This window comes from Hyla sarda, chromosome 8, assembly GCF_029499605.1.
Source record: "Hyla sarda isolate aHylSar1 chromosome 8, aHylSar1.hap1, whole genome shotgun sequence".
Taxonomy (NCBI): Eukaryota; Metazoa; Chordata; class Amphibia; order Anura; family Hylidae; genus Hyla; species Hyla sarda.
In genome coordinates this window covers 208,043,281-208,067,624 of record NC_079196.1, presented here as the reverse complement: position 1 = coordinate 208,067,624, position 24,344 = coordinate 208,043,281, and the positions used below count along the sequence as shown (strand labels likewise).

The window sequence follows — 24,344 nt, the reverse complement described above, 5'->3', positions numbered from 1 at the left end:
CTTTAATCACATCAGTATTTTCCTAACAAACAATACATGTGCTTAGGGGGTAAGGGGTTAACTAATCTAGTGGAAGAGACTCGAGGGCTAAAATCCACGGGTTAGGGGGCGCAAATTACCTGCCTTGCCCCGGGTGCTGACAACCCACGCTACGCCACTGTGACTGAGCACAGCTTCTAATCTGCAGCTACCAATCCTGAGCATCAGATCTGCGCAGGATCCTGTACGTGTGAATGGACCCTAAAGGATTAATGTAAATGACCCCTGAGGAGGTTCTGAGCTTTTCAGTTGGTCATCAGGATGTACAGGATGAGCAGAAGAGATCCCATCAGTCACACCTATACAACCCTATAGCATCCTGATGGTACTGGGTATAGGGGCACTCTGCTGACAGTACTGGGTATAGGGGCACTCTGCTGACAGTACTGGGTATAGGGGCACTCTGCTGACAGTACTGGGTATAGGGGCACTCTGCTGACAGTACTGGGTATAGGGGCACTCTGCTGACAGTACTATATATAGGGGGCACTCTGCTGACAGTACTGTGTATAGGGGCACTCTGCTGATGGTACTGGGTATAGGGGGCACTCTGCTGACAGTACTGGGTATAGGGGCACTCTGCTGACAGTACTGGGTATAGGGGCACTCTGCTGACAGTACTGGGTATAGGGGCACTCTGCTGACAGTACTGTGTATAGGGGGCACTCTGCTGACGGTACTGGGTATAGGGGGCACTCTGCTGACGGTACTGTGTATAGGGGGCACTCTGCTGACGGTACTGGGTATAGGGGCACTCTGCTGACAGTACTGTGTATAGGGGCACTCTGCTGATGGTACTGGGTATAGGGGGCACTCTGCTGACAGTACTGGGTATAGGGGCACTCTGCTGACAGTACTGGGTATAGGGGCACTCTGCTGACAGTACTGGGTATAGGGGCACTCTGCTGACAGTACTGTGTATAGGGGGCACTCTGCTGACGGTACTGGGTATAGGGGGCACTCTGCTGACGGTACTGTGTATAGGGGGCACTCTGCTGACGGTACTGGGTATAGGGGCACTCTGCTGACAGTACTGTGTATAGGGGGCACTCTGCTGACGGTACTGTGTATAGGGGGCACTCTGCTGACAGTACTATATATAGGGGGCACTCTGCTGACAGTACTGGGTATAGGGGCACTCTGCTGACAGTACTGTGTATAGGGGCACTCTGCTGACGGTACTGTGTATAGGGGGCACTCTGCTGACAGTACTGGGTATAGGGGCACTCTGCTGACAGTACTGTGTATAGGGGCACTCTGCTGCTATGTGTAAGGACACTCAGTTGGTACTGCTGTGTATTAGGGGCTCTGTTGGTATTAGTGTGTATGGGGGCACTGTGCAGACAGTATCACCATGTCTTCTGTGCACTGTTTGGCAGCATTGTCTATGTACATCACATATACCATCACCTCTGTATTGGACTCATCGTTCCCAGGTGATGATAATCCTATATACTGTGTGTGTGTATATATATATATATATATATATATATATATATATATATATATATAAAATGATCCTTATATATGGCGCCGCCCATCACATTACACGTTGCCGCAGAGACCAAACCGCCCTGTGTGACCCTCCTCCCTGTCTCTTCTTCTCTCGCCCGCAGCGCGATTCTGTCCGTTTGTCCTCACAACCGTTGTCAATAAAGCTAAGTGACCCTCCCCCTTCCTTTTAAATCGCCGGCCTCCCATGCTGCTCCGCGGCAGGCGGCTTTGGAATTTAAATCCTATCAGCCAATCAGGAGAGCGCATTGTGCTTCAAAATCAACGGCGGCTACAGGGCCGGGAGCAGAGGGATTAAAGGGCCGGGCGGAGCAGCACGTACAGCCGGTCCCCGCACATCATCGCCGGTGTTTCCGTTCAGTATTCGCGTTAGTCATGGCTCAGGTGGACGGCAGGACGGCTGCACAGACAGCTAAGCCCCCCGGGGTGCCCGCGGTGAAGGAGATCCCCGAGATCCTGGTGGATCCCCGCACCCGGCGCCGCTATCTCCGCGGACGGTTCCTCGGTAAAGGCGGATTCGCCAAGTGCTATGAGATCACGGATCTGGCCAACCGGGAGGTGTACGCCGGGAAGATCGTCCCCAAGACCATGCTGCTGAAGCCGCACCAGAAGGACAAGATGACCATGGAGATCGCCATCCAGCGCAGCCTCAACCACAAGCATGTCGTCGGCTTCCACGGCTTCTTCGAGGACAACGACTTCGTCTTCGTGGTGCTGGAGCTGTGCCGGAGGAGGGTAGGCTGTGTGCTCCATAGTGGGACTACAAATCCCAGCATGCCCGGGATACAGGAGGTTCTGGGGGGACTACACATCCCAGCATGCCCGGGATACAGGAGGCTCTGGGGGGGACTACAAATCCCAGCATGCCCGGGATACAGGAGGATCTGGGGGGGGACTACACATCCCAGCATGCCCGGGATACAGGAGGCTCTGGGGGGGACTACAAATCCCAGCATGCCCGTGATACTGGAGGATCTGGGGGGGGGACTACACATCCCAGCATGCCCGGGATACAGGAGGCTCTGGTGGGGGGGGGGGGGGGGACTGTACATCCCAGCATGCCTGGGTTACAGGTGGCTCTCTGGTGGGTGGGGGGGGTGACTACAAATCCCTGCATGCCAAGGATACAGGAGGCTACGGTGGGGGGGGACTATACATCCCAGCATGCCCGGGTTACAGGTGGCTATTTGGTGGGGGGACTAAAAGTACCAGCAGTGCATCTGGCCAGGCCAAAGCTTTTGCCACTGTATATTATGCTTTGCTTATTCTATAGGACTAGAAGTCCCAGCATGCCTTTCTAGGAAGAGGTTAATGGCTGTCTTCTCTTTATGCATCCTTTCCTGCACTACAGATACCAGCATGCCCATCTAGCTATATGTCAAGCGTAACTGACTGCATAGGCCTAGAAGTCCCAGCATGCCTTCTAAGTTTTCAGTCCAGTATAGGGTTAATCCCAGTGTTCTGAAAGGTGTGCCTCCAGCTGTTGCAATACTACAACTCCCAGCATGCCCAGACAGCCGAAGGCTGTCCGGGCATGCTGGGAGTTGTAGTTTTGCAACAGCTGGTGGCACACTTGCGCTGGTTAACCACTGATCTCCCATTGCACACTACATTGGGCTTGTAAAATGTTGCTTAGTGTGGGAACTACAGGTCCCAGCATGCTCACTAGAAATGCCAAGGCCTATTCCACTGTCAACTGGATCTTTCATCCTATACAAACTGTTAAGGACCACAAGTCCCAGAATGCCTTTCCAGTTGTCTAGGAAGAAGCTAACGGCTGCTTGTGCTTCCCCCCCCCCCCCCCCTAGTTTTGGGGAACCACAGATCCCAGCATGCCCACTTTGAAAAAAAACTTTCTCCTAGCTAGCCTTTGTATGATGGGGACTACAGGACCCAGCATGCTTACTGGAAATGCCAAGGCAGCTTCCTCAGTGTGCACCATATATAGATATAGATAGCCATATTAATCCTGGAGGACCAGAAGTCCCAGAATGTCTTCCAGATAACGGCTGAGTAAGACACCAGATTTACTACCAATCCCAGCCATACACCCCCTCTTGGCCTATGTTCCATTAGCTTCCTGATTATTGCTTATTGTATACTGTGGTGACTAAGGCCATAAAGAGGTGCTGCAGCAGCTGCTATTTAGTATGTAATTTAAGTGTGTAATAGATTTATATATTTAATTCTAGAACTAACCCCCCCCAGGCTCTATAACTGTCTGCATACCAACCGACTACTAGAGCTGTGCCTGCTCTCTGCTGCCCTCCAGTGGCCGCTCTCCTGTACTGCAGCCCTGGCCGTTTGTCTCTATGGCAGGGAGTATTTCCTCCTCGACATACTCCTCTTCTATCTGCAGAATCTTTAAAGGGGTACTCCGGTGGAAAAGTGTGTGTGTGTGTTATATTTATATTAAACATTTTTATTATAATTTTTTTGTTAAATCAGCTTGTGCCCGAAAGTTAAACAGATTTATAAATGACTTCTATATAAAAATCTTCATCCTTCCAGTACTTATCAGCTGCTGTATACTACAGAGGAAGTTCTTTTCTTTTTGAATTTCCTTTCTGTCTGAGCACAGTGCTCTCTGATGACACCTCTGTCCATGTCAGGAACTGTCCAGAGTAGGAGAGGTTTTCTATGGGGATTTTCAACTGCTCTGGACAGTTCCTGACATGGACAGAGGTGTCGACAGAGCACTGTGGTCAGACTGGAAAGAACTACACAACTTCCTCTAGTATACAGCAGCTAAGTACTGGAAGGATTAAGATTTTTAAATAGAAGTTATTTACAAATCTGTTTAACTTTCTGGCATCAATTGATTAAAAATACATTTTCCACCGGAGTACCCCTTTAAGACTCGGACTATTCAAAAATTATTTATCAGTTGCTCTTGATTGGGGGGCACCTATACTGATGGGTATTAGTTGGCTCCTCCCTGACAGGATAATCCCGCCCACTGGAAGTAAGGTAATGGGTTTTATCTAGTGTCAGGAGACAAGGCACATGTCTGGGATCTCCCTGAACCTGGTCTATTTTATTATTTTCTAGTAAGGGCTGTTTAGGTTTTTTCCTCCCTTTTTCAGGTGGGGGTTCAAGAGCATGGCGCTACCTTTCCCCCATATGCGACAAAGGGGCACGTAATGTAAGTGTGGGCCGTCAACCCCTTATGGCCAACGCCTGGCGGTTGTACCCTGGGTCCAGTCCTCTTACTGCCCCGGCTCGCCCTCGCTATCTTAGCCTGGTATGATGCACCGCGGCCATAAGCTGGTTGAAGACTTCAGGGTGAGTATAAGAAGATGGTATCGACAGGTGAGTATATTAACCCCTCCCCCCTTCCTCTTTAAAATGGGACTCTGTCCTGTATTGGGAGCGTTATGTTTAGGGCTCACTCGGGTCCCCTGGTGGACTGCATCGGCCCTTTGCAGCCACTTCCTCCGCAGGTGTTCTTCCCTGTTCACCTCTGAACTGCATTTTGCCAGCTATAATGGTTTTCCTTACCCCTACTGTGGGGGTTGGCACCACACTGGGTGAGGGGGTTATGGCGGCACATGGCTCCGCCTTTCTTGTACCCCCCCGAGCCAGCGCGTGATCCGGGAGGAGAGGCCGCGCCTCCTCTTTAAGATCGGGGGTTATGGCAGCACGTGGCTCTGCCTTTCTTGTACCCCTGAGCCAGCACGCAAATCAGGAGACAGCACCGCCCCTCCAGGTTCACACGCTCCGCTGCTTCCTCTTACGACCCACTGGTGCTTACCCTTGGCATTGTGCTCCTCCAGTGGAGTTTAGCTCCGCCCCTCCATCATTGCGGGGGTCAGCGGCGCTCCGTAGTCAGAGCGGCACAATCGACCTCCCTGAGCTGCGGCCCCACGGGAGCTGTTCTTGTCCCCCTGGGCCTTTGAACTGTGCCACAGCTTAGCAGGCACTTCTGAGCGTGCCGCTCAGTCTCTGCTCCTGGGCTGCCCATGTGTTCTTCTTCAGTGGTCCCCATGGTGTGGACATCCTGCCCATCTCTTTGGGGACCTCGCGGGCAGATTCAGCACCAGGTGCCTTGCTCCTCCCCATGCTACTTTCCTGCATGTTAACAAAATAGGGCGTTGGTGCCCTCTTGTGGCCAATAATTGTATTGCACTCTGATTTTTATTGCTGCAACCAGTCGCTATTACAGCCTTGGTCGGCCACCAGTTTCATATCTGCAGGGTCCCTTTCCTAGGGTCTGTATTGGGGGGCTGCTTTATTTGCTTGTCACCCTGTAAGGTGACCTGCTCTACTTCAATCGGCTCAATGTAATTTGTGTATGTCTTTGGCGTCCTTAATTTCTGCGTTCTCTCACTGTCAGGGAGCCTACGCGAACCGCCGAGGTGGGTTGTTGCCAGGGATTTCACGATCCCCCTAGAAACTACCAGGGTAATTTTCAATGCCTGTTCTCCCCTACTACTAAGTGCCATACCATGTACAATGGCTTTTGCGTTCCTGGCAGACGCTAAGGTCCCTTGCGTTTCGTCCTGTCAGGTCTGCTGGCCACCCATCCTGGGGGTGTTCTTGGCTTGTCATATTATGATGCTCTTCACAGGCTACTGCATCCGCGGCTAGTGCTCCGCATCCCCACATCTAGCGTAGGGCCTCCGTGGAAGTGTCCCTGCATGGACTGGACCTGATATCAACATGCCGGACAGTAGTCTCGCCTGTCGTCTCACAGCTGCTGTGTCCGCTGCTGGCACTCCGGTACCCCAGGAGTGACCCATTGTCTACCACGGACCCATACCAGTAAGCCACTGTCTGCATGGTTTCCACCGCCATCTGTCTCTGATCTCTGGGCTGCCATGGGCATGGCCAGGTTTCCTGTACCTCACTGCTGGGGTGAGGGATCTGGATGAGGGTCCCTGCAGGTACCCAGGACTGCTGCCAGTCTGTTGGCCGGATCTCCTACACTGCCAGGTTGCCCAATGGATAGGCTGCACTCCATTACCCCACTTCTGTGGGAGCTTTCGAAGGAGTGACCCTGTGCATACAGGAATTCTATACCAGGTCGGCCAGACGGTTGTCCGCACGGCTTACTACTACGTGGGCCAACCTCCATACACTTCACACCGTGGACGGTAGTTCAGGTAACCTAGTGCAACAGGTAGTAGTAGTTCAGCTCACCACTGCCGCCTCCGTGCGCGGACTCGTGCGGGCGCAATGAATACAGCCAATAGTAGAAAGAAAATGTCCAGCACTGAGCACGGTGATTTATTGTGGAATAAAACAGGAACAGGGATCAAGGAGTGATGCGTTTCAGCAACCTTGGTCGCCTTAATCGATTAAGGTGACCAAGGTCGCTGAAACGCGTCACTCCTTGATCCCTGTTGCTGTTCCACAATAAATGATCTTGCATTGTGCTCAGTGCTGGACATTTTCTTTCTCCTTCACGTAGCCTACTGCCAAGGTGTGCTTCCTCGTGAGTCTCCCAGTGTTGCTCCGTGGGCCCTATACAATGCACCACATACTGGTCTGCAGGGTTCCCTACTTTACCAGGTCCCTCACTACATGCCTGCCGCTCTGACTGAAGGCTCGTAACCCACTTTCAGGGTGTGGTTCCATATGTGGGACCCAGCGTGGCCATGTCCCTATGCCAGATAGCCAGACACTGTCTGCATGGTTTTCTTCTCCACCAGGTCACCTCCCCCATTGTTGCGGTGTTCCAGGATGCTCCTTTTAAGGACATTCTGCAACTTTCCCGTCATCCGGATTCCACTAGTTGAGGTACTGTCTCCTTCCAGGTGCTCACAGCAGGCCCCTGGGACAGTGGTTTTGGGTCTGCAGCTGTTCGGGTCTTTCTCATACACCAGACCTCTCGAGCCGGTTTCTGTTTTCTTTTTCCAGTGTTTTTCTGGTCTCCACCTCCTGTACTCTCCTTCTGCTCAGGCGTACGCTGCTCTCCCTGCTGTTTCCGCCATGTCCTCTTGGATCGCTTTGCCTCTGGATGGGGCTCTCTTGTGCCCTCTTCCATTCTTGTTTCCCAGCTGGTCTGGCCCTCTGTCTGGTTCTTTGGAGTTGAGTCCAACCTCCTCCCAGAATGGTTCCGGCCCATCTGGCTTCCTAGTAGACTTTTTATAGTCTCTCTCTGACCTGGGTGTCTTGAGTCTCTAGAGCAGTGGTCTTCAACGTGCTGACCTCCCAGATGTTGCAAAACTACAACTCCCAGGGTGCCCGGACAGCCGTTGGTTTTCCGGGCACGCTGGGAGTTGTAGTTTTGCAACATCTGGGAGGTCCGCACGTTGAAGACCACTGCTCTAGAGGATGGTCCCTTCCCTTGGTGTCCTAGTCCATCTCCTTGGACAGGGGATCTTCCAGGAGCTCCGTTCCTTTAGCCTCAGTTGTCTCTAGGGATGTAAGAAAAAAATCTATTCGCGTGATTTTTCATTTGGCGATACTGAATAGATTCAAAATATTTTTGAATCTATCCTTTTAGGCATGTGGAATTTGTCTCCTGACGGCCGGAACAGCATGTCCCGGGCGTCGGGACATACAATTTCCACATTTGTGGACCAGGGCAGGCCGGATCTGACGCGGCGTCGCTCTGGGTGTATGGAGCGGGCTCTTACTTGTGCCCGCTCTGTACTCTGCAGCCCCCCGCTGATTTCAAACACCGGGGGCCGCTGATGCATCACCGCCACTAATATCCAGCATGTGGCGCTCAGAGGGGAGTATGGAGCGGGCTCTGGACTCCTGCCCACTCCATACTCTGCAGCCCCTGGCTGTTTTCAGTAGCCAGGGGCCGCCGCTAATAGCCAGCATGCGGTGATCGCTGCGGCTGGCTATTAACCCTTTAGATCGCCGCTGTCAAAGCTGACAGTGGCGTCTAAAATATGTGTGAATGCTCCATGGTGGGCTAGTGGGGTGGATTGCACCCTCCCCCCCCCCCCCCAAAGCACGATCATGGCCGGGGGATCCATAGTGGAGGTAGCCGGAGGGCTTACCTCTGTTCCCTGCTGTCCCGCTCTGTCATTGATAGATCCTGGCTTGACTAGGATCTATCAATGGATCACAGATCAATGGAGTTCAATAGAACTCTATTAGACTTTTAGGAGGAATCATTAGATTCCTCAGACAGATGAATAAAGTGTATAAAAGTGTAAAAGAAATTGTTTTTGAGACAGAATCAGGATATCGCAATGTATCGTCACCTAGACGGTATCGGGATATATATATAATCGCCACACTGGTATCACAATTCGAATTGTATCGCCAAATTCTTGGCAATTCACACCCCTAGTTGTCTCTGCCTGGGATCTCCTCTGCAGGCCTTGCAGACATGTGAGTTCGGTCTCTGGACTGATTCCCTTTCTCTGGTGGTTTTCCCCTCCCTAAGGGACTGCTTTGGTACGTCCCATCAGTATAGGTGTCCCCAATGAAGAGCGACCGAGAAGTTTTTGTCCAGATCTTTAATTTAATTTTTTTAAATCCAGGATTCTTTTCTATGGTCCCTCGGACTTGTTCTTTGTGGGCTTTTCCTACTGCTTTGTGACCAAACTGATTACCTCACTTCCAGTGGGCGGGTCTATCCTGCCAGGGAGGAGCCTACTATTTTTATTTTATTTTGTTCTTCCCCTATGGCATGAGCAGAATACCCATCAGTATCTCCCCCCCCCCCCCAATGAAGGCTACAAGAGATGTTACGGAGAGTACAAAAAACTCCTTTTCAGTATTTCTGGCGGCAGGTTACTATTCGGTCACTTAAGCCATAAATTAGATCTGCAGGCTATTAAGAGATGCTTAGACTTGTAGTTCCCTTGCAGCAAAAACTTTCTTGGAGGCTTTTCCTTTTTATTCATTCACCTTATTGTTTTTTTACTCTTTTCAGTCCTTGTTGGAATTGCACAAGAGGAGAAAGGCGGTGACGGAGCCGGAGGCGCGCTACTACCTGCGGCAGACAATCCTGGCCTGTCAGTATCTCCACAGCAACAAAGTCATCCATAGGGATCTCAAGCTCGGGAACCTGTTTCTCAATGATGACATGGAGGTCAAAATAGGTAAGGAGCCTTTAACCCAGTGCACCTCCAGCAACTGTGAAACTACAACTCCCAGCATGCCTTGCTGGGAGTTGTAGTCTTGCAACAGCTGGAGGCACAAAACACTAGTACAACAACCCCCCCCCCCCAACCGCCAGCTATTGCAAAACTACAGCTCCTTTTATGCTTTGACAGCTAAACAGGAGCTGATGGGAGTTGTTGTTCTGTCACAGGATGGTCTGCAATGTTTCCATTCACTGACAGCAATCCATTCCTGGAAATGGTGGAAACTGAACATGATGGGAGTTGTAGTTTTGCAACAGAGCACGACCCTTTCCTCACCTATTACAGTGGTCCTAAACATGCGCCAATGGCTGTCAAGGCATAATGGGAGTTGTAGTTTTTGAAAAACTGCTCTACATGTAAAGAATCCACGAACGGTTAAAGACCCTGTAAATAAAACATGATGGGAGTTGTAGTTTTCAATCTATTTGGGCATCCCCCAACCTGCGGCTCTCCAAGTGATAAAATACAGCAACTCCCATCGTGTACATCTATTGTAGTTTTTTTTTTTTTTTTTTTACACCTGGAGAGATACAGATCGTTTAGCTGGACCAACCTTTTAGCTGTTGCAAAACTACAACTCCCAGCCAAAGGCTGTCCGGGCATGCTAGGAGTTTGTTTTGCAACAGCTAAAGGTCCACAGATCTCTAAGCTGTGGACCTACCTTTAGCTGTTGCAAAGCTACTACTCCCAGCATGCCTTTGGCTTTCCGGGCATGCTGGGAGTTGTAGCTTTGCAACAGCTGGAGACACACTGGCTGGGAAACTCTAGCAGAGCTACAACTCCCAGCAAGCCCTGAGGGGTAGGAGGTGGGGAAAGTTCTGGAACCATTCTGATCAGTGGTCTGACAAGGGGTGTCTTCCCCATCCGGTGTTGCTAAACCCTTGATGTATACCATAATGCATTGCGTCAGTAGTACTGCAGAGCCAGAGTGCCTCCTGACCAGTCTTCCCAGCTGGATTCCAGCACTGGATGTAGTCGGGGGGCAGCATTGTTGGGATACTGAACGCTCCATCTAACATACGATCTATCTTTTCAGGTGACTTTGGATTGGCGACCAAAGTGGAATTCGATGGAGAGCGAAAGAAAACCCTTTGTGGGACCCCGAATTATATTGCACCGGAGGTTTTGGGCAAGAAAGGGCACAGCTTTGAGGTGGACATCTGGTCCCTAGGATGCATAATGTAAGTTTTACACACAGGGGTCCTCATGGTCATTGGATCATTGTACTACGCAGAGCTATATCTCCCAACCAGGGTGCCTCCAGCTGTTACAAAACTACAACTCCCAACATGCCCAGACAGCTGAAGTTGTAATTTTGCAAGAGCTGGAGGCACCCTGGTTGGGAAACGCTGACTTGATATCATGTAGTTAGTTGTCAGCCGTGAACAGTGAGTAATTTGACATTAAAATGTGGCACCAAGCCATGGGGTGGGCATCCATACTGGCATGACGGGTCACTGAAAGGCATTTCCCACAAACCCTTACCACCTATCCATGTATCTGGTTGGGGGTAATCTGACCACTGGGACCCATCGTCCTTGCTCCGTTATTTGAATAGTGCGGCGGTCAGGTATTAATGCCAATAGATTTCGGCAGCACCCGTTGCAAATGGAATCTCCGTCTATCTCCAGGCAGAAATTCTGTAGTGTGAATGTACTCCAAAACTTAACCCCTAAACTCTTGAGACCTTGTCCAGCACGTGAGTCTGATCCAGCTGTAGGAGTATATGCATGAGCGCCATTCTTAGAGAAGCTCCCATCATCCTTTTTTTTTTCTGTCCTTGCCTATTGCCCATCTATCCCTAACCCCCTCCCTGCTTTTAATTTTATTTATTTTTTTTCTATATTAAAAATGCTTTTGTCTGCCTGGTAGCGTGCTCACTACCAGGCAGACTTCCCCAGCCGGCACAACGTCACTGATGCCTGCTGGGGGGGGGATGACTTCCGCCCTTCATCTACACAGGGTGCCTCCAGCTGTTTCACCACTACAACTCCCAGCTTGCCCTGACATCTATTGGCTGTCAGGGCATGCTGGGAGTTGTAGTAGTGAAACAGCTGGAGGCACCCTGTGTTGAAAACAATAAGTCAGGGCCATGGGCACGGCCTTATGTATGTTTGGTGTCCCAGCTGTCAACACTGATCAAGTGTCCAGAACAGGGTTTCTGCAACCAGGGTGCCTTCAGTTGTCCGGGCATGCTGGGAGTCTGCAACAGCTGGAGACACCCTGATTGGGAAATGCTGGTCTGCACAGTAAGCGTAGCCAATTCCCTCTCCTGCAGGGGGCAGCATAGCACCAAATTGCCTGATGTAGTTAGGAATCTAAAGAGACCATGTTGTCACCACCTAGTGGCTAATTGTAGAAACTGCATTCTGTATGACGGTCATTATCGCTATACCTTTCCAGGTACACGCTGCTGGTCGGTAAACCTCCTTTTGAAACTTCATGCCTAAAGGAAACCTATCTAAGGATTAAAAAGAATGAATACTCAATTCCTAAGGTGAGAGAATGGGTGTTCTGTATAGAACAGTATTAATGGTCTCGTATTGCATTGTGGGGTCTGAAATCTTTGCAGTTGGGATCGCAGGTTTATCTTCTTACCAAGACTTAGTGCTGGGCGGTATACCAGTATATGGATTTTTATTTTACTTATTTTTTATTTTTTTCCTCCCACGGTATGGATTTTTGCCCATACCGCTATACCAGTCGGGCCCCTTCCCCACCCTCTGGATGAATTGTAGAGCCCAGCACGGCGTCCTCACTTGTCCCGGTGTGCTTCTGTGGCCCGATTCTGAGAGTTGGGCCACAGAAGCTAATCCATTTACTGTGTCCCCGCGAGCACTATCAATCCCCACTGCTAGCGGGGTCCCTGTGCCCACTAGCGGTGTCACAAGAATGCCGAGTGCGGCTCTGTTCCCCGTCCCTGTCAGCTCTCGGGGTACAGGAACAGATTTAAAAGCCTTGCGCGCGGCTAACGTAGTACTGCGCAGGCGCAGCACTATGCAAATAGTGTAGGGCTAACTTAGGCAGTGCTAGGAGCTTAGCGTTAGCCCTATGCTATTTGCGTAGTACTGACACAGGCGTTAATACCGTGATAATAATAAAAATACTGTGATATTAATTTTAGGCCATACCGCCCAGCACTAAGACACTTTCATTATAGCCGAGGTTGTCGTGGTGGCAATACATTGTGCAGAAGCATCCTCCCCCTCCAAACCATAAGATGGTGAGAGGTTGGGATTTCAAGCACAGGTTGTAATCTAAAGCTGCTAAAGGAGAACTCCAGCCACAATTAACTTATCCCCTATCCACAGGATAAGGGGATAAGTAACTGATCGCCAGGGGGTGTCCGACCGCAGGTGATCTCAAACGGGATCTGGCTCCCGGTATGGAGCTTGTGCTGTCTGCAGCATTAACTACTATGGGAGCGTTAAAGACCCGACCGGGCATGAACAGCGCTCATAGAAATGAATGGAGCATGTGCCTCTACTGGTAAACACGCTCCTCACTAAAGGTATGTTCACACTGTGGAATTCCTGCGTAATTCCGTGAGCATAATACAATTAGTATAATTGTCCACAGGGAACATTAGCATCAGTGTGAATGGGTTTCCGCGAGACCCGTTCACACTGCGGAATTTCAGCGGCAGACAATTCCACCGCTGAAATTGTTCAACGCAAAGAAAGAACATGTTCATTCTTTGCATGGAAGTCCCCGAGTACTGCATAGCCATCAATGGTGACGGTGCGGTCCTATCGCCGCTGCCAGGCTGAATTTCCGCTCGCTCAATTCTGCGAGCGGAGATTCAGCGACATATGTAGTGTGAACAGGGCCTAAGAGAACCAGGGTCTCATTCCAGAGAACTTATCCCCTATCCTGTGGATAAGCTAGAAGTTAATTGTGGCTGGAGTTCTTTTATTTTTACTAGCTTTTAGAGAAAGTCTTCCTGTGACTAAACTTCAGTATTGTGCTCCAACTTTTTTAAATTTTTTATATATATATATATTTTAGCAAGATTAACACCATTTGGGCTATCCATTCAATCTGGTATATGGTTCATGAGACGAGCTCTAGGCCACACAGGGATGTGGAAATCCTTTCGCCCGGGACAAGTAGTTTTGGGCGCCGGGCAGGTGAATTGTTCAGATTTAGCCCTGTATCGGGCTAGCAGGGACAGTTCTCCCTTATTTTTCTTTAGTGCAGTCTATTCTTCCCCCCAGCAGTGTCTAAAGGGATCTTCTATCCATCCCTGGTGGTCTAGTGGGGGGGATCAGACTATTTTGGTTGAAATTATTTCATCTACCAGGACAAGTGGATTTTCTTGAGGGACAAGTAGATTGTGTTCCGCTTTAGTCCCTTGGACAAATAGTTATTTTTTATTTATTTTTTTTTTTTTAATTTCCACACCCCTGATGTAAGGGCAGGGAAGTACAGGAAAGAGCAGTGCTGGTGGCTTCTCAAACTGGGTAAAGCAAACTAAAAACAAGGAACAGTGAAGTGTGTGTGTCTCTGAATTAAGGGACAGCTGGCAAAGTACTAACAATACTGCCACCATGGTAACACTTTAAATTACAGACAATTAACTTTGGTACCCTTTAAATGATGAGGTCTAACAAATGTAAATGTCCTCCATTTTGGAAAAATTCAGGCCATGTCAACTTTTTATAATTCTAAATCCTGCATGGCTGATGGTGGTGCGGTTCTCAACAGCTGACATCTTGTCGTTCCTCCTTCCAGCACATTAACCCGGTTGCCGCAGCCCTCATCCAGAAAATGCTCCGCTCAGACCCGACCACCAGGCCCACCATAGACGAGCTTCTTACGGATGAATTCTTCACCAGCGGTCACATTCCCAACCGCCTGCCCACCACCTGCCTGACTGTACCCCCACGGTTCTCCATAGCCCCTAGTACTATTGATCCGAGCTTCAGGAAACCACTTACTGCTATAAACAAAGGTGACTCTCCCATGGTAGAGAAACCTGCACCGGCCAAGGACGAAGAGATGGTACCATCAGAATTTGCGGAGCCTGCGGACTGCTACCTGTCTGACATGATGGTGCAGCTCACTAGCGTCAATGCTGCTAAACCCTCAGACAAGCCTCTCATTAGGCAAGGTAAGACCGCAACTGGGGACTGTTGGAGACGGATGTGTTTATTTATTTATTTTTTTTGGGCAGATGGCCGATAATTTATACCGATATTCTGGTATAAGTTATCGGTAAAGATGAGCGAACTTACAGTAAATTCAATTCGTCACTAACTTCTCGGCTCGGCAGTTGATTACTTATCCTGCATAAATTAGTTCAGCTTACAGGTGCTCCGGTGGGCTGGAAAAGGTGGATACAGTCCTAGGAGACTCTTTCCTAGGAATGTATCCACCCTTTCCAGCCCACTGGAGCACCTGAAAGCTGAACTAATTTATGCAGGAAAAGTCATCAACTGCTGAGCCGAGAAGTTCGTGATGAATCGAATTTACTGTAAGTTTGTGGGCACTTTAAATCAATGAACTGCAGTAGCTTTTGTGGTGCCAGAGACTGCCGCACGCTTCTCTTCCCCTGCCTGTCCTATCACCACAAACACCCCCCCCCCCCCACCACACCGCCCCAGCCAGAGACCACCACCTCCATCCCATTGCCTCCCCCGTTCCCGGTTTTATAATTACCTGTTCCCGGGGTCCGGGTCCGCTCTACTTTGGCTCCGGCGCTGTCCTCCTGAGCTGTCACACTGCGCACTGACGGTGACGTCACATTGAGGATGTCACTCTTCATTGCGCTGCGCAACGCACAGTGTAACACAGGATGCCGCAGGAGCCAGAAATCGTGCAGACCCCGGGAACAGGTAATTATAAAACCCGGGATGGGGGAGGCAATGCGGCGGTGGTCTCTGGCTGGCGTGGGGGGGGCATTATCGGCAAGTTAATTGCCGATGCCGAGAACATCCAAAATCGTGAATATCTGTCGATAACATGGGCCAAACTGATAATCGGTCGATCCCTAATTTCTTCCACTGTTTCCCAACCATGGTGCCTCCAGCTGTTGCAAAACTACAACTCCCAGCATGCCCGGACAGCCTTCGGCTGTCCGGGCATGCTGGAAGTTGTAGTTTTGCAACAGCTGGAGGCACACTGGCATAATAGAAGACCCCGCTCACTCTTTCTTGCTGTCCACTCATTGCAGAGGAAGCCGAGGATCCAGCCTGCAATCCGATCTTCTGGGTCAGTAAATGGGTGGACTACTCTGACAAGTACGGTTTAGGTAAGTAATGCTCTGCAGCGATCTCTCCCGTGCCGCCGTGGTCTCCCGTGGCATCATGTAATGGGCCCCACTGTTCCTTCCAGGTTACCAGCTCTGTGACAACAGTGTCGGCGTGCTGTTCAACGACTCTACCCGGCTGATCATGTACAACGATGGCGACAGTTTACAGTATATAGAAAGGAATAATACGGAGTCTTACCTGAATGTGCGCTCTTACCCGTCTGCTCTGACCAAGAAGGTAAGTCGTGGCGCTCACCCCTATATACCTGCCGTATTTATGGCGGTCCGTAAAGAATATGGAGGGAGATTTTATCAAAACCCGTCCAGAGGAAACGTTATGGAGTTGCCCATAGCAACCAATCAGATCACTACTTTCATTTTGCAGAGGCCTTTTCAAAAATGAAAGCAGCAATCTGATTGGTTGCTATGGGCAACTCAGCAACTTTTCCTCTGGACAGGTTTTGATAAATCTCCCCCATGGTACGTAATGTCGCCTAAGGCTGCATTTTGCAATACAGTTCCCGTATACGTTTTCAATGTGAAAACCGTACAAAACCATATGCATTGACTCTCCATTGAAAACCGTATGCCAAACGATGCATCCATTTCAACCCCCCCCCGTACCCAAAACCGTAGCCTACCACTGTTTTTGGTCCGAGTGAAAAACTGTATTAAACGTATACATTTTTTTTTTTTTTTATAAACATGGAAGTTAACAGGAACCGTACGTACATAGTTACTAGAGATGAGCGAACTTACAGTAAATTCGATTCGTCACAAACTTCTCGGCTCAACAGTTGATGACTTTTCCTGCATAAATTAGTTCAGCCTTCAGGTGCTCCCGTGGGCTGGAAAAGGTGGATACAGTCCTAGGAGACTCTTTCCTAGGACTGTATCCACCTTTTCCAGCCCACCAGAAAGCTGAACTAATTTATGCAGGGTAAGTTATCAACTGCCGAGCCGAGAAGTTCGTGACGAATCGAATTTACTGTAAGTTCGCTCATCTCTAATAGTTACATACGGTTTATACATACGGTTTTTGACTGCAGGTTTTTTGTTTTTTTTTTTTCTTGGAATTTCAATCAAACGAATGAAACTTTATTCATAATGGAGTGAAAAAGTTAAAAACATCATTTTTTTTCTTAAAAAGATGCAACCGGACATAATTTTTCAAACCGTATACGGGTTAAAACAGTGGTCCCCAAACTGTGGCCCTCCAGATGTTGCAAAACTACAATTCCCAGCATGCCTGGACAGCCGTTGGCTGTCCAGGCATGCTGGGAGTTGTAGTTTTGCAACATCTGGAGGGCCACAGTTTGGGGACCACTGGGTTAAAATTTGTTCACACGTTTTAATCGCTTAGTCCGGTTTTGAGGAATCCGTTCATCAAAAACCTGATACGGGAACTGTATTGCAAAAAAGTGGTGTGAATGCAGCCGAAGACGTGTTGAACCTCTTGTATCGCTCATATCACCTAAAAGCAGCATTTTTTTTCCTCTAGAAGTAAAACTACTCCTGTTACTAATCCATACATTAATAGCATATAAAATATAGAATATAGAAATATTGGAAATAAAACCTATAAAATATACAGAAAATGTATAATCCAGAGAAATTAGATGTGTAGCTATCCACCCCCAGCTTAAAGGGGTACTCCGCCCCTAGACATCTTATTTTAGGGGATGAGGTCTGATCGTGGTGGTCCCAGCGGCAGGACCCCTGCGATCAGACATCTTATCCCCTATAGGATGTCTTGTGGTAGAGTACCCCTTTAAGGGGGCCTATTATGATGATCACCATGGTCCCTTAACTGGGCCTCCAGCTGTTTAAAAAAAAAAAAAAAATACAACTTCCATACAAAATACAAAGTCCTGGCCTATAACACACAGCATGTTGTTCCCTGGGCCAAGTGTGGTGGATCTCTCTAGCTGAAGCATGCTGGGAGTTGTAGTTTTTTTTTCTACAGCTGGAAGCACCTTGGGAACAGTTAACCTAGGCCTACTTGATGCAGTGTGGAAGGCCATATGGTTTCTATGACGATAGAAGTGGCTTCCATATTTGTTCCTGTATATAAGAACCCTGATCTTACGGTCTTGCTGTTTTTTGCAGATCACACTACTGAAATACTTCCGAAACTACATGAGCGAGCACCTGCTGAAAGCGGGCGCCAACATCACCCCCCGGGAGGGAGATGAGCTGGCTCGCCTTCCCTACCTGAGAACCTGGTTCCGGACAAGGAGCGCCATTATCCTTCACCTCAGTAACGGGACTGTGCAGATAAACTTCTTCCAGGTATGTAGAAATTGATCCTAAAAAATTGGTGTTGCGCCCCCCCCCCCCCCTTTTGTAATGGGGAATAGCCCTAGAATATATATCTATAGGGTATGATGGTGGTTCCTAACTGAGATGACACCAGCTGTTGCAAAACTACAACTCCCAGCATGCCCAGACAGCCAACGGCTGTCCGGGCTTGCTGGGAGTTGTAGCTTTGCAACAGCTGGAGGCACCTGGTTGTGTTGCATTGGGTAATGTGGTAGGGTATGACCTCCATGGCCACATCTAATTGTGGTGCTGGAACCCTTTCTAGCGTGCCCCAGACATATTGTGGTGCCAGAAAGTTAAACAGATTTGTAAATTACTTCTAATTAAAAATTTTAACCCTTCCAGTACTTATCAGCTGCTCTATGCTCCACAAGAAGTTTTCTTTTTGAATTTCCTTTGTCTGACCACAGCGCTCTCTGCTGACACCTCTGTCCATTTTAGGAACTGTCCGGAGCAGGATAGATTTGCTATGGGGATTTGCTCCTCCTCTGGACAGTTCCTGACATGGACAGAGGTGTCAGCAGAGAGCACATTGGTAGTCAGACAAAAAGGAAATTCAAAAAGAAAAGAACTTCCTGTGGAGCATACAGCAGCTAAGTACTGGAAAGATTAAGATTTTTTAAAAAGAGATAATTTACAAATCTGAACTTTCTGGCACCAGTTGATTTTAAAGGGGTACTCCGGTGGAAAACTTAAAAATAAACTGGTGCCAGAAAGGTAAACAGAATTGTAAATGACTTCTATTTAAAAAACCTTTACCCTTCCAGTACTTTTTAGCAGTTTATGCTAAAGAGGAAATTCATTTTTAATTTTTTTTTTGTCTTGTCCACAGTGCTCTCTGCTGACACCTCTGTCCGTGTCAGGAACTGTCCAGAGCAGGAGAGATTTGCTAGGGGGATTTGCTCCTCCTCTGGACAGTTCCTGACATGGACAGAGGTGTCAGCAGAGAGCACTGTGGACAAGACAAGAAATTCAAAAAGAGAAGAACTTCCTCTGTAGCATACAGCTGCAAAAAAGTACTGGAAGGGTAAAGATTTAAGTAATTTTCAAGTCTGTAACTTTCTGGCACCAGTTGATTTAAAAAAAAATTTTTTTCCCACTGGAGTACCCCTTTAACACTGCATCCATCTTGATAAACTCTTCCCATTTGGATGTAAGTTTGTGATAATGCTGAACTATCTCCACCCCCCTGTAGGACCACACAAAGATCATCCTCTGTCCTCTCATGGGTGCCGTCTCCTACATCGACGAGAAACGGGAGTTCCGCACATACAAGCTGAGCCTCATCGAGGAATTCGGCTGCACCAAAGAACTGGCAAGCCGGCTGCGTTATGCCCGCACAATGGTGGAGAAACTGCAGAACACTAGGTCTGGAGCGGCCGTACACGTTAAGGCCTCAGCGTAACCGGACTACAGAAACATGGACGCCGTCTCCTCTGCTGCACCAGTCTCATGTATCATAGTAGGAGGTTAACAAAGACCTTGGCGGCAGCGGACATTTTTTCTTTTTAATTCCAGAGCCGAGAAGTGCCAAGTCAATGTATTAAACTAGATGTCTAACTTTACCAGACTGTCCCGTCGTCGCCACACCTGCAAAGTGCACTTACTGCTGGGGCAGGGGGGCAACTTGTATGTAAGCGGGTGATACCCCAAATCTTTCTCACGGAGAGACCCTGTCCTGTCTGTCACTTCTCAATGTTGTCAGGTTTTAATGTAAAATACCAAATTTCTAACTTTTGTATATTAATATCAGATTAAAGTTCTTTGTATATGGATGCACATCCTTGTCTCATCTTGTGCGTGAAGGTTTGGCGGCTTCAAGAAATCAAAGCCAAGTATGCCGGGGGGGGGGGGCGCACACACTGGCTTCTGGTATACCCAACTAACTTTATAATGCAATTTGGATATGTAAGAATCTTTAAAGGAGTACTCCGATGCTCAGCATTTGGAACAAACTGTTACGGACACTGGAGCTCGTGATGTCATAGCCACGCCCCCTCAATGCAAGTGTATGGGAGGGGGCGTGACGAATGTCACGCCCCCTCCCATAGACTTGCATTGAGGGGGCATGATGCCATGAGGCGGCGGAGCTGATGTCACAAGCTCCCGACGCCAGCTCCAGTGTTCCGAATAGAGCTGAGCGAACTTACAGTAAATTCGATTCGTCACGAACTTCTCGGCTCGGCAGTTGATGGCTTTTCCTGCATAAATGAGTTCAGCATTAAGGTGCTCCCGTGGGCTGGAAAAGGTGGCTACAGTCCTAGGAGACTCTTTTCTAGGACTGTATCCACCTTTTCCAGCCCACCGGAGCACCTGAAAGCTGAACTAATTTACGGAGGATAAATCAACTGCCGAGCCGAGAAGTTCGTGACGAATCGAATTTACTGTAAATTCGCTCATCTTTAGTTCCAAACGTGGTGGTGGGAATCTTTAACCCCCTTAGCAACACATGACATGGATACAAGTCACAGAGCCGTTAAGTATGTACGGCGTGGGCGTCTGACTAAAGCTGACACCATACTTGGTGGCTTCCCCCATCTGAATTCAATAGCTGCTAGATATAAAGAATTTAGATGCCACCGACAGCTGCATCTAAAAGGGGTATTCAGAGAATTACAAATTTATTTATTTTTATTTTTTTTAAATCAACCGGTGCCAGAAAGTTAACCAGATTTGTAAATTACTTCTATATATAGAAAAATATTAAGCCCCTTCCAGTACTTATCAGCAGCTGTACGCTCGAGGAAGTTCTTATATTCTTGAGTTTCTTTTGTCTGACCATAGTGCTCTCTGCTGACACCACTGTCCATGTCAGGAACTGTCCAGAGTGAAGAATTTTGATCTGCAGTGGCACTGCCTTTTACAGCTCAAATTGATTTCAGTCCAATAGAAGTTCGTTCATTTATTGGTTAAATAAGATGCAGACATGAAAGTTCCCCCTTGAGAAAGGGGAACTCTCCCCTGAAATGCGTCTTGCATGTCTGCATCTCATTCATTAAAGGGGTACTCCGGTGCTAAGACATCTTATCCAAAGGATAGGGGATAAGATGCCTGATCGCGGGGGTCCTGCCGTTGGGGACCCCCATGATCTTCCACGCCACACCCCGTTAGAATCAGTCCCTGGAGCGTTTTCTCTCCGGGTCTGACTACTGGCGATCACGGACTGAGCATAGTGACATCACAGCTCCGCCCCGTGTGATGTCACGCTCCACCCCCTCAATGAAAGTCTATGGGAGGGGGCGTGAAAGCTGTAATGTTCCTCCAATAGACTTGCATTGAGGGGGCAGAGCATGACTTCGCACGGGGGCGGAGCCGTGACATCACTGCTCAGTTTTCGTGGTTGAGATGGACTCAGCCTTAGGACCTCCAGCGGTTCTGGAAGCCGCTAAAGGTGGGTGCTGCATGGTAGATCCCGGGGGTCCCCAGCAGCGTAACCCCAGCGATCTGACATCTTTGCCCCTAGACATCTTATACCCTATACAAAGGAAAGGGGATGAGTACCCCTTTAACCAATAAAATGTGAATTTATATTTGACTGGAATAAATTTTATCTCAGTCTTTCTTGTAGGGCCATGAAATTATAATGGCCTGAATTTTTGTAATTTCTTAAATCTCAATAAAAATCATTTACCCCTAATAGACAGTCACTGCAGATCACCATTTTTTTTCTTTGCATTCTTCACTCCTATCCTTGCCGAGCTCAGACTAAGGATCCAGCCAGATCCTGCAGCCAAAGATCCATCATCTGACCCCACAGAGGAGACATACCCCAGGTGAGTACAACTTATAACTGGGGTCCCTGTTTGGGAATTTTACCCATGGAATTACGTGAGGCATTGACCTCTCCTTTTTCTCAACATTTGAGGAACTGTCCAGAGCAGGAACAAATCCACACAGTAAACCTCTCCTGCTCTGGACAGTTCCTGACATGGACAGAGGTGTCAGCAGAGAGCACTGTGGTCAGACTGGAAAGAACTACATAACTTCCTGTGGATAGAAGCTAAGTGTCTGGTGCAGGGTCTGACTGCTGGGACTCCCACAATCTCCTGCATGGGGCCACGGCTCTCTCATGCAGGAGGTGTGCCAGCTGCAGCATTTATTCCTATGGGGAAGCAGCGTTCATGCCACCCTGCCTCTCCCATAGAACTATGTGGGGAGGGGTGTACAGTCTTTTGATGCAGATGTCCTGTAAGATTTTTAAATAAAAGTAATTTAAAAACCTGTTTAGCACTTATAAGGGGTGCTCCTGTTTAAAATAAATTGGTGCCAGAAAGTTTGGCATTGGTGTGGAGCCCCTGGGGGTATAGGGTTGTTCCCAGGTTGCAGCGTGGCTCAAGACATTAAATCAGTAGCCAGGTGTTCAAAGGGAGCCTGTACATGCTTCAATGGGTGGGGAGAGAATAGTGTGGAGGAGGGGGATGGGGATATGAAGAGATTGATCATGACATGAGGCACCCATGTAGATTGCATTGCTGGTTCTCCCATTTTGGATCCTACAATGTCACTGATATCAGTGTAACATTGTAGGATCCAAATGGGAGAACCAGCAATGCAATCTAAAGCTGCACCCAGCTAGTTTAGAGCTGCATTCACACCACATTTTTGCAATACAGGTTTTTGATAGTTTAGTCCGATTTTGGAGGAGTCAGTATCAAAACATGTGTACAAATTTTAACCCATATACAATTTGAAAAATGACGTCCAGCTGCATCCGTTAAGAAAAAACATACATTTTAACTTTTCACTCCATTTTGAATAAAGTTTCACTTATTCGTTTGAAATTCCAAGAAAAACTGCAGTCAAATTGTATGGTGAAAACCAGATGGAACCGTACGCACATACAGCTCTGTACGGTTCCCACTGACTCCCATGTTAACCACTAGAGATGAGCGAATTTACAGTCAATTCGATTCGTCACGAACTTCTCGGCTCGGCAGTTGATTACTTTTCCTGCATAAATTAGTTCAGCTTTCAGGTGCTCCGGTGGGCTGGAAAAGGTGGATACAGTTCTAGGAAAGAGTCTCCTAGGACTGTATCCACCTTTTCCAGCCAACGGGAGCACCTGAAGGCTGAACTAATTTACCCAGGATAAGTCATCAACTGCCGAGCCGAGAAGTTTGGGACTAATCGAATTTACCGTAAGTTCACTCATGTCTATTAACCACATAAGGACCAAGGACGTACGTCATGGGGAATTTTGGTCTCTGCTGGGCGGGGACTGGACAGGGGTGACTGCTATCGATCAGCAAGCACCCCGCACAAGTGCTACCTCTCCAAAAGCTCAATGGCGCTCCTTCTCTTCTGAGCATTGTAGTGCGCCAGCAGAGCACTTGATGTCCACCAATGGGGTATTTCCATACTCAGGAAATGACCCCCAAAATGTGTAACCCCATTTCTTCTATTACCCCTTGTAAAATTTGGGGGAAAACCAGCATTTTAGTGAAAAAAAATTCATTTACACATTTAGCTTTAACAAAGTCGTCAAACACCTGTGGGGTATTAAGGCTCACTGTACTACTTATGTTCCTTGAGGGGTGTAGTTTCCAAAATAGTATGCCATGTGTTGTTTTTTTTTTTCTGCCTTCTTGGCACCACAGGGGCTTCCTAAATGCAACATGCCCCCCAAAAACCACTTCAGAAAAACTCACTCTCCAAAATCCCAGTGTCGCTCCTTCCTTTGAGCCCTCTACTGTGCCCGCCGAACACTTTACATAGACATATGAGGTATTTTCTTACTCAAGTGAAATTGGGTTACAAATTTTAGGAAGATTTCTCTCCTTTTACCCCTTGTAAAAATTCTAAAACTGGGTCTACAAGAACATGCGAGTGTAAAAAAAAGATTTTGAATTTTCTCCTTCACTTTGCTGCTATTCCTGTGATACAAAAGGGTTAACAAACCTTTTGAATATTTTGAGGGGTTCAGTTTTTATAATGGGGTCATTTATTGGGTATTTCTAATATGAAGACCCTTCAAATCTACTTAAACTGAACTGGTCCCTGAAAAATTCTGATTCTGAAAATTTTGTGGAAAATTGCTGCTGAACTTTGAAGCCCTCTGATGTCTTCCAAAAGTAAAACCATGTCAACTTTATGATGCAATCAAAGTAGACATATTGTATGTGAATCAATATAATTTATTTGGAATATTCATTTTCCTTACA

At 48.1% G+C, this 24,344-nt stretch overlaps 1 protein-coding gene across 1 annotated transcript; it reads left to right on the top strand.

Moving 5' to 3' along the window:
• The first annotated feature begins 1,663 nt into the window (after window positions 1-1,663).
• On the top strand, window positions 1,664-19,958 carry PLK1 (polo like kinase 1). The gene is made up of 9 exons (XM_056534157.1): window positions 1,664-2,286; window positions 9,395-9,563; window positions 10,645-10,789; window positions 12,012-12,105; window positions 14,343-14,721; window positions 15,784-15,861; window positions 15,945-16,099; window positions 17,971-18,153; window positions 19,379-19,958. The coding sequence occupies exons 1-9, from the start codon at window positions 1,927-1,929 to the stop codon at window positions 19,586-19,588; spliced, it is 1,773 nt and encodes a 590-aa protein (XP_056390132.1). The 5' UTR covers window positions 1,664-1,926; the 3' UTR covers window positions 19,589-19,958.
• The last annotated feature ends 4,386 nt before the right edge of the window (window positions 19,959-24,344 follow it).

Excerpts from the sequence above, each read along its gene's own strand:
- PLK1 (XM_056534157.1), top strand. The coding sequence starts at position 1,927 with ATGGCTCAGGTGGACGGCAGGACGGCTGCACAGACAGCTAAGCCCCCC. Across the intron at positions 2,287-9,394 it reads TGGAGCTGTGCCGGAGGAGG|TCCTTGTTGGAATTGCACAA; the intron begins GTAGGCTGTGTG and ends TACTCTTTTCAG. Across the intron at positions 10,790-12,011 it reads TGGTCCCTAGGATGCATAAT|GTACACGCTGCTGGTCGGTA; the intron begins GTAAGTTTTACA and ends ATACCTTTCCAG.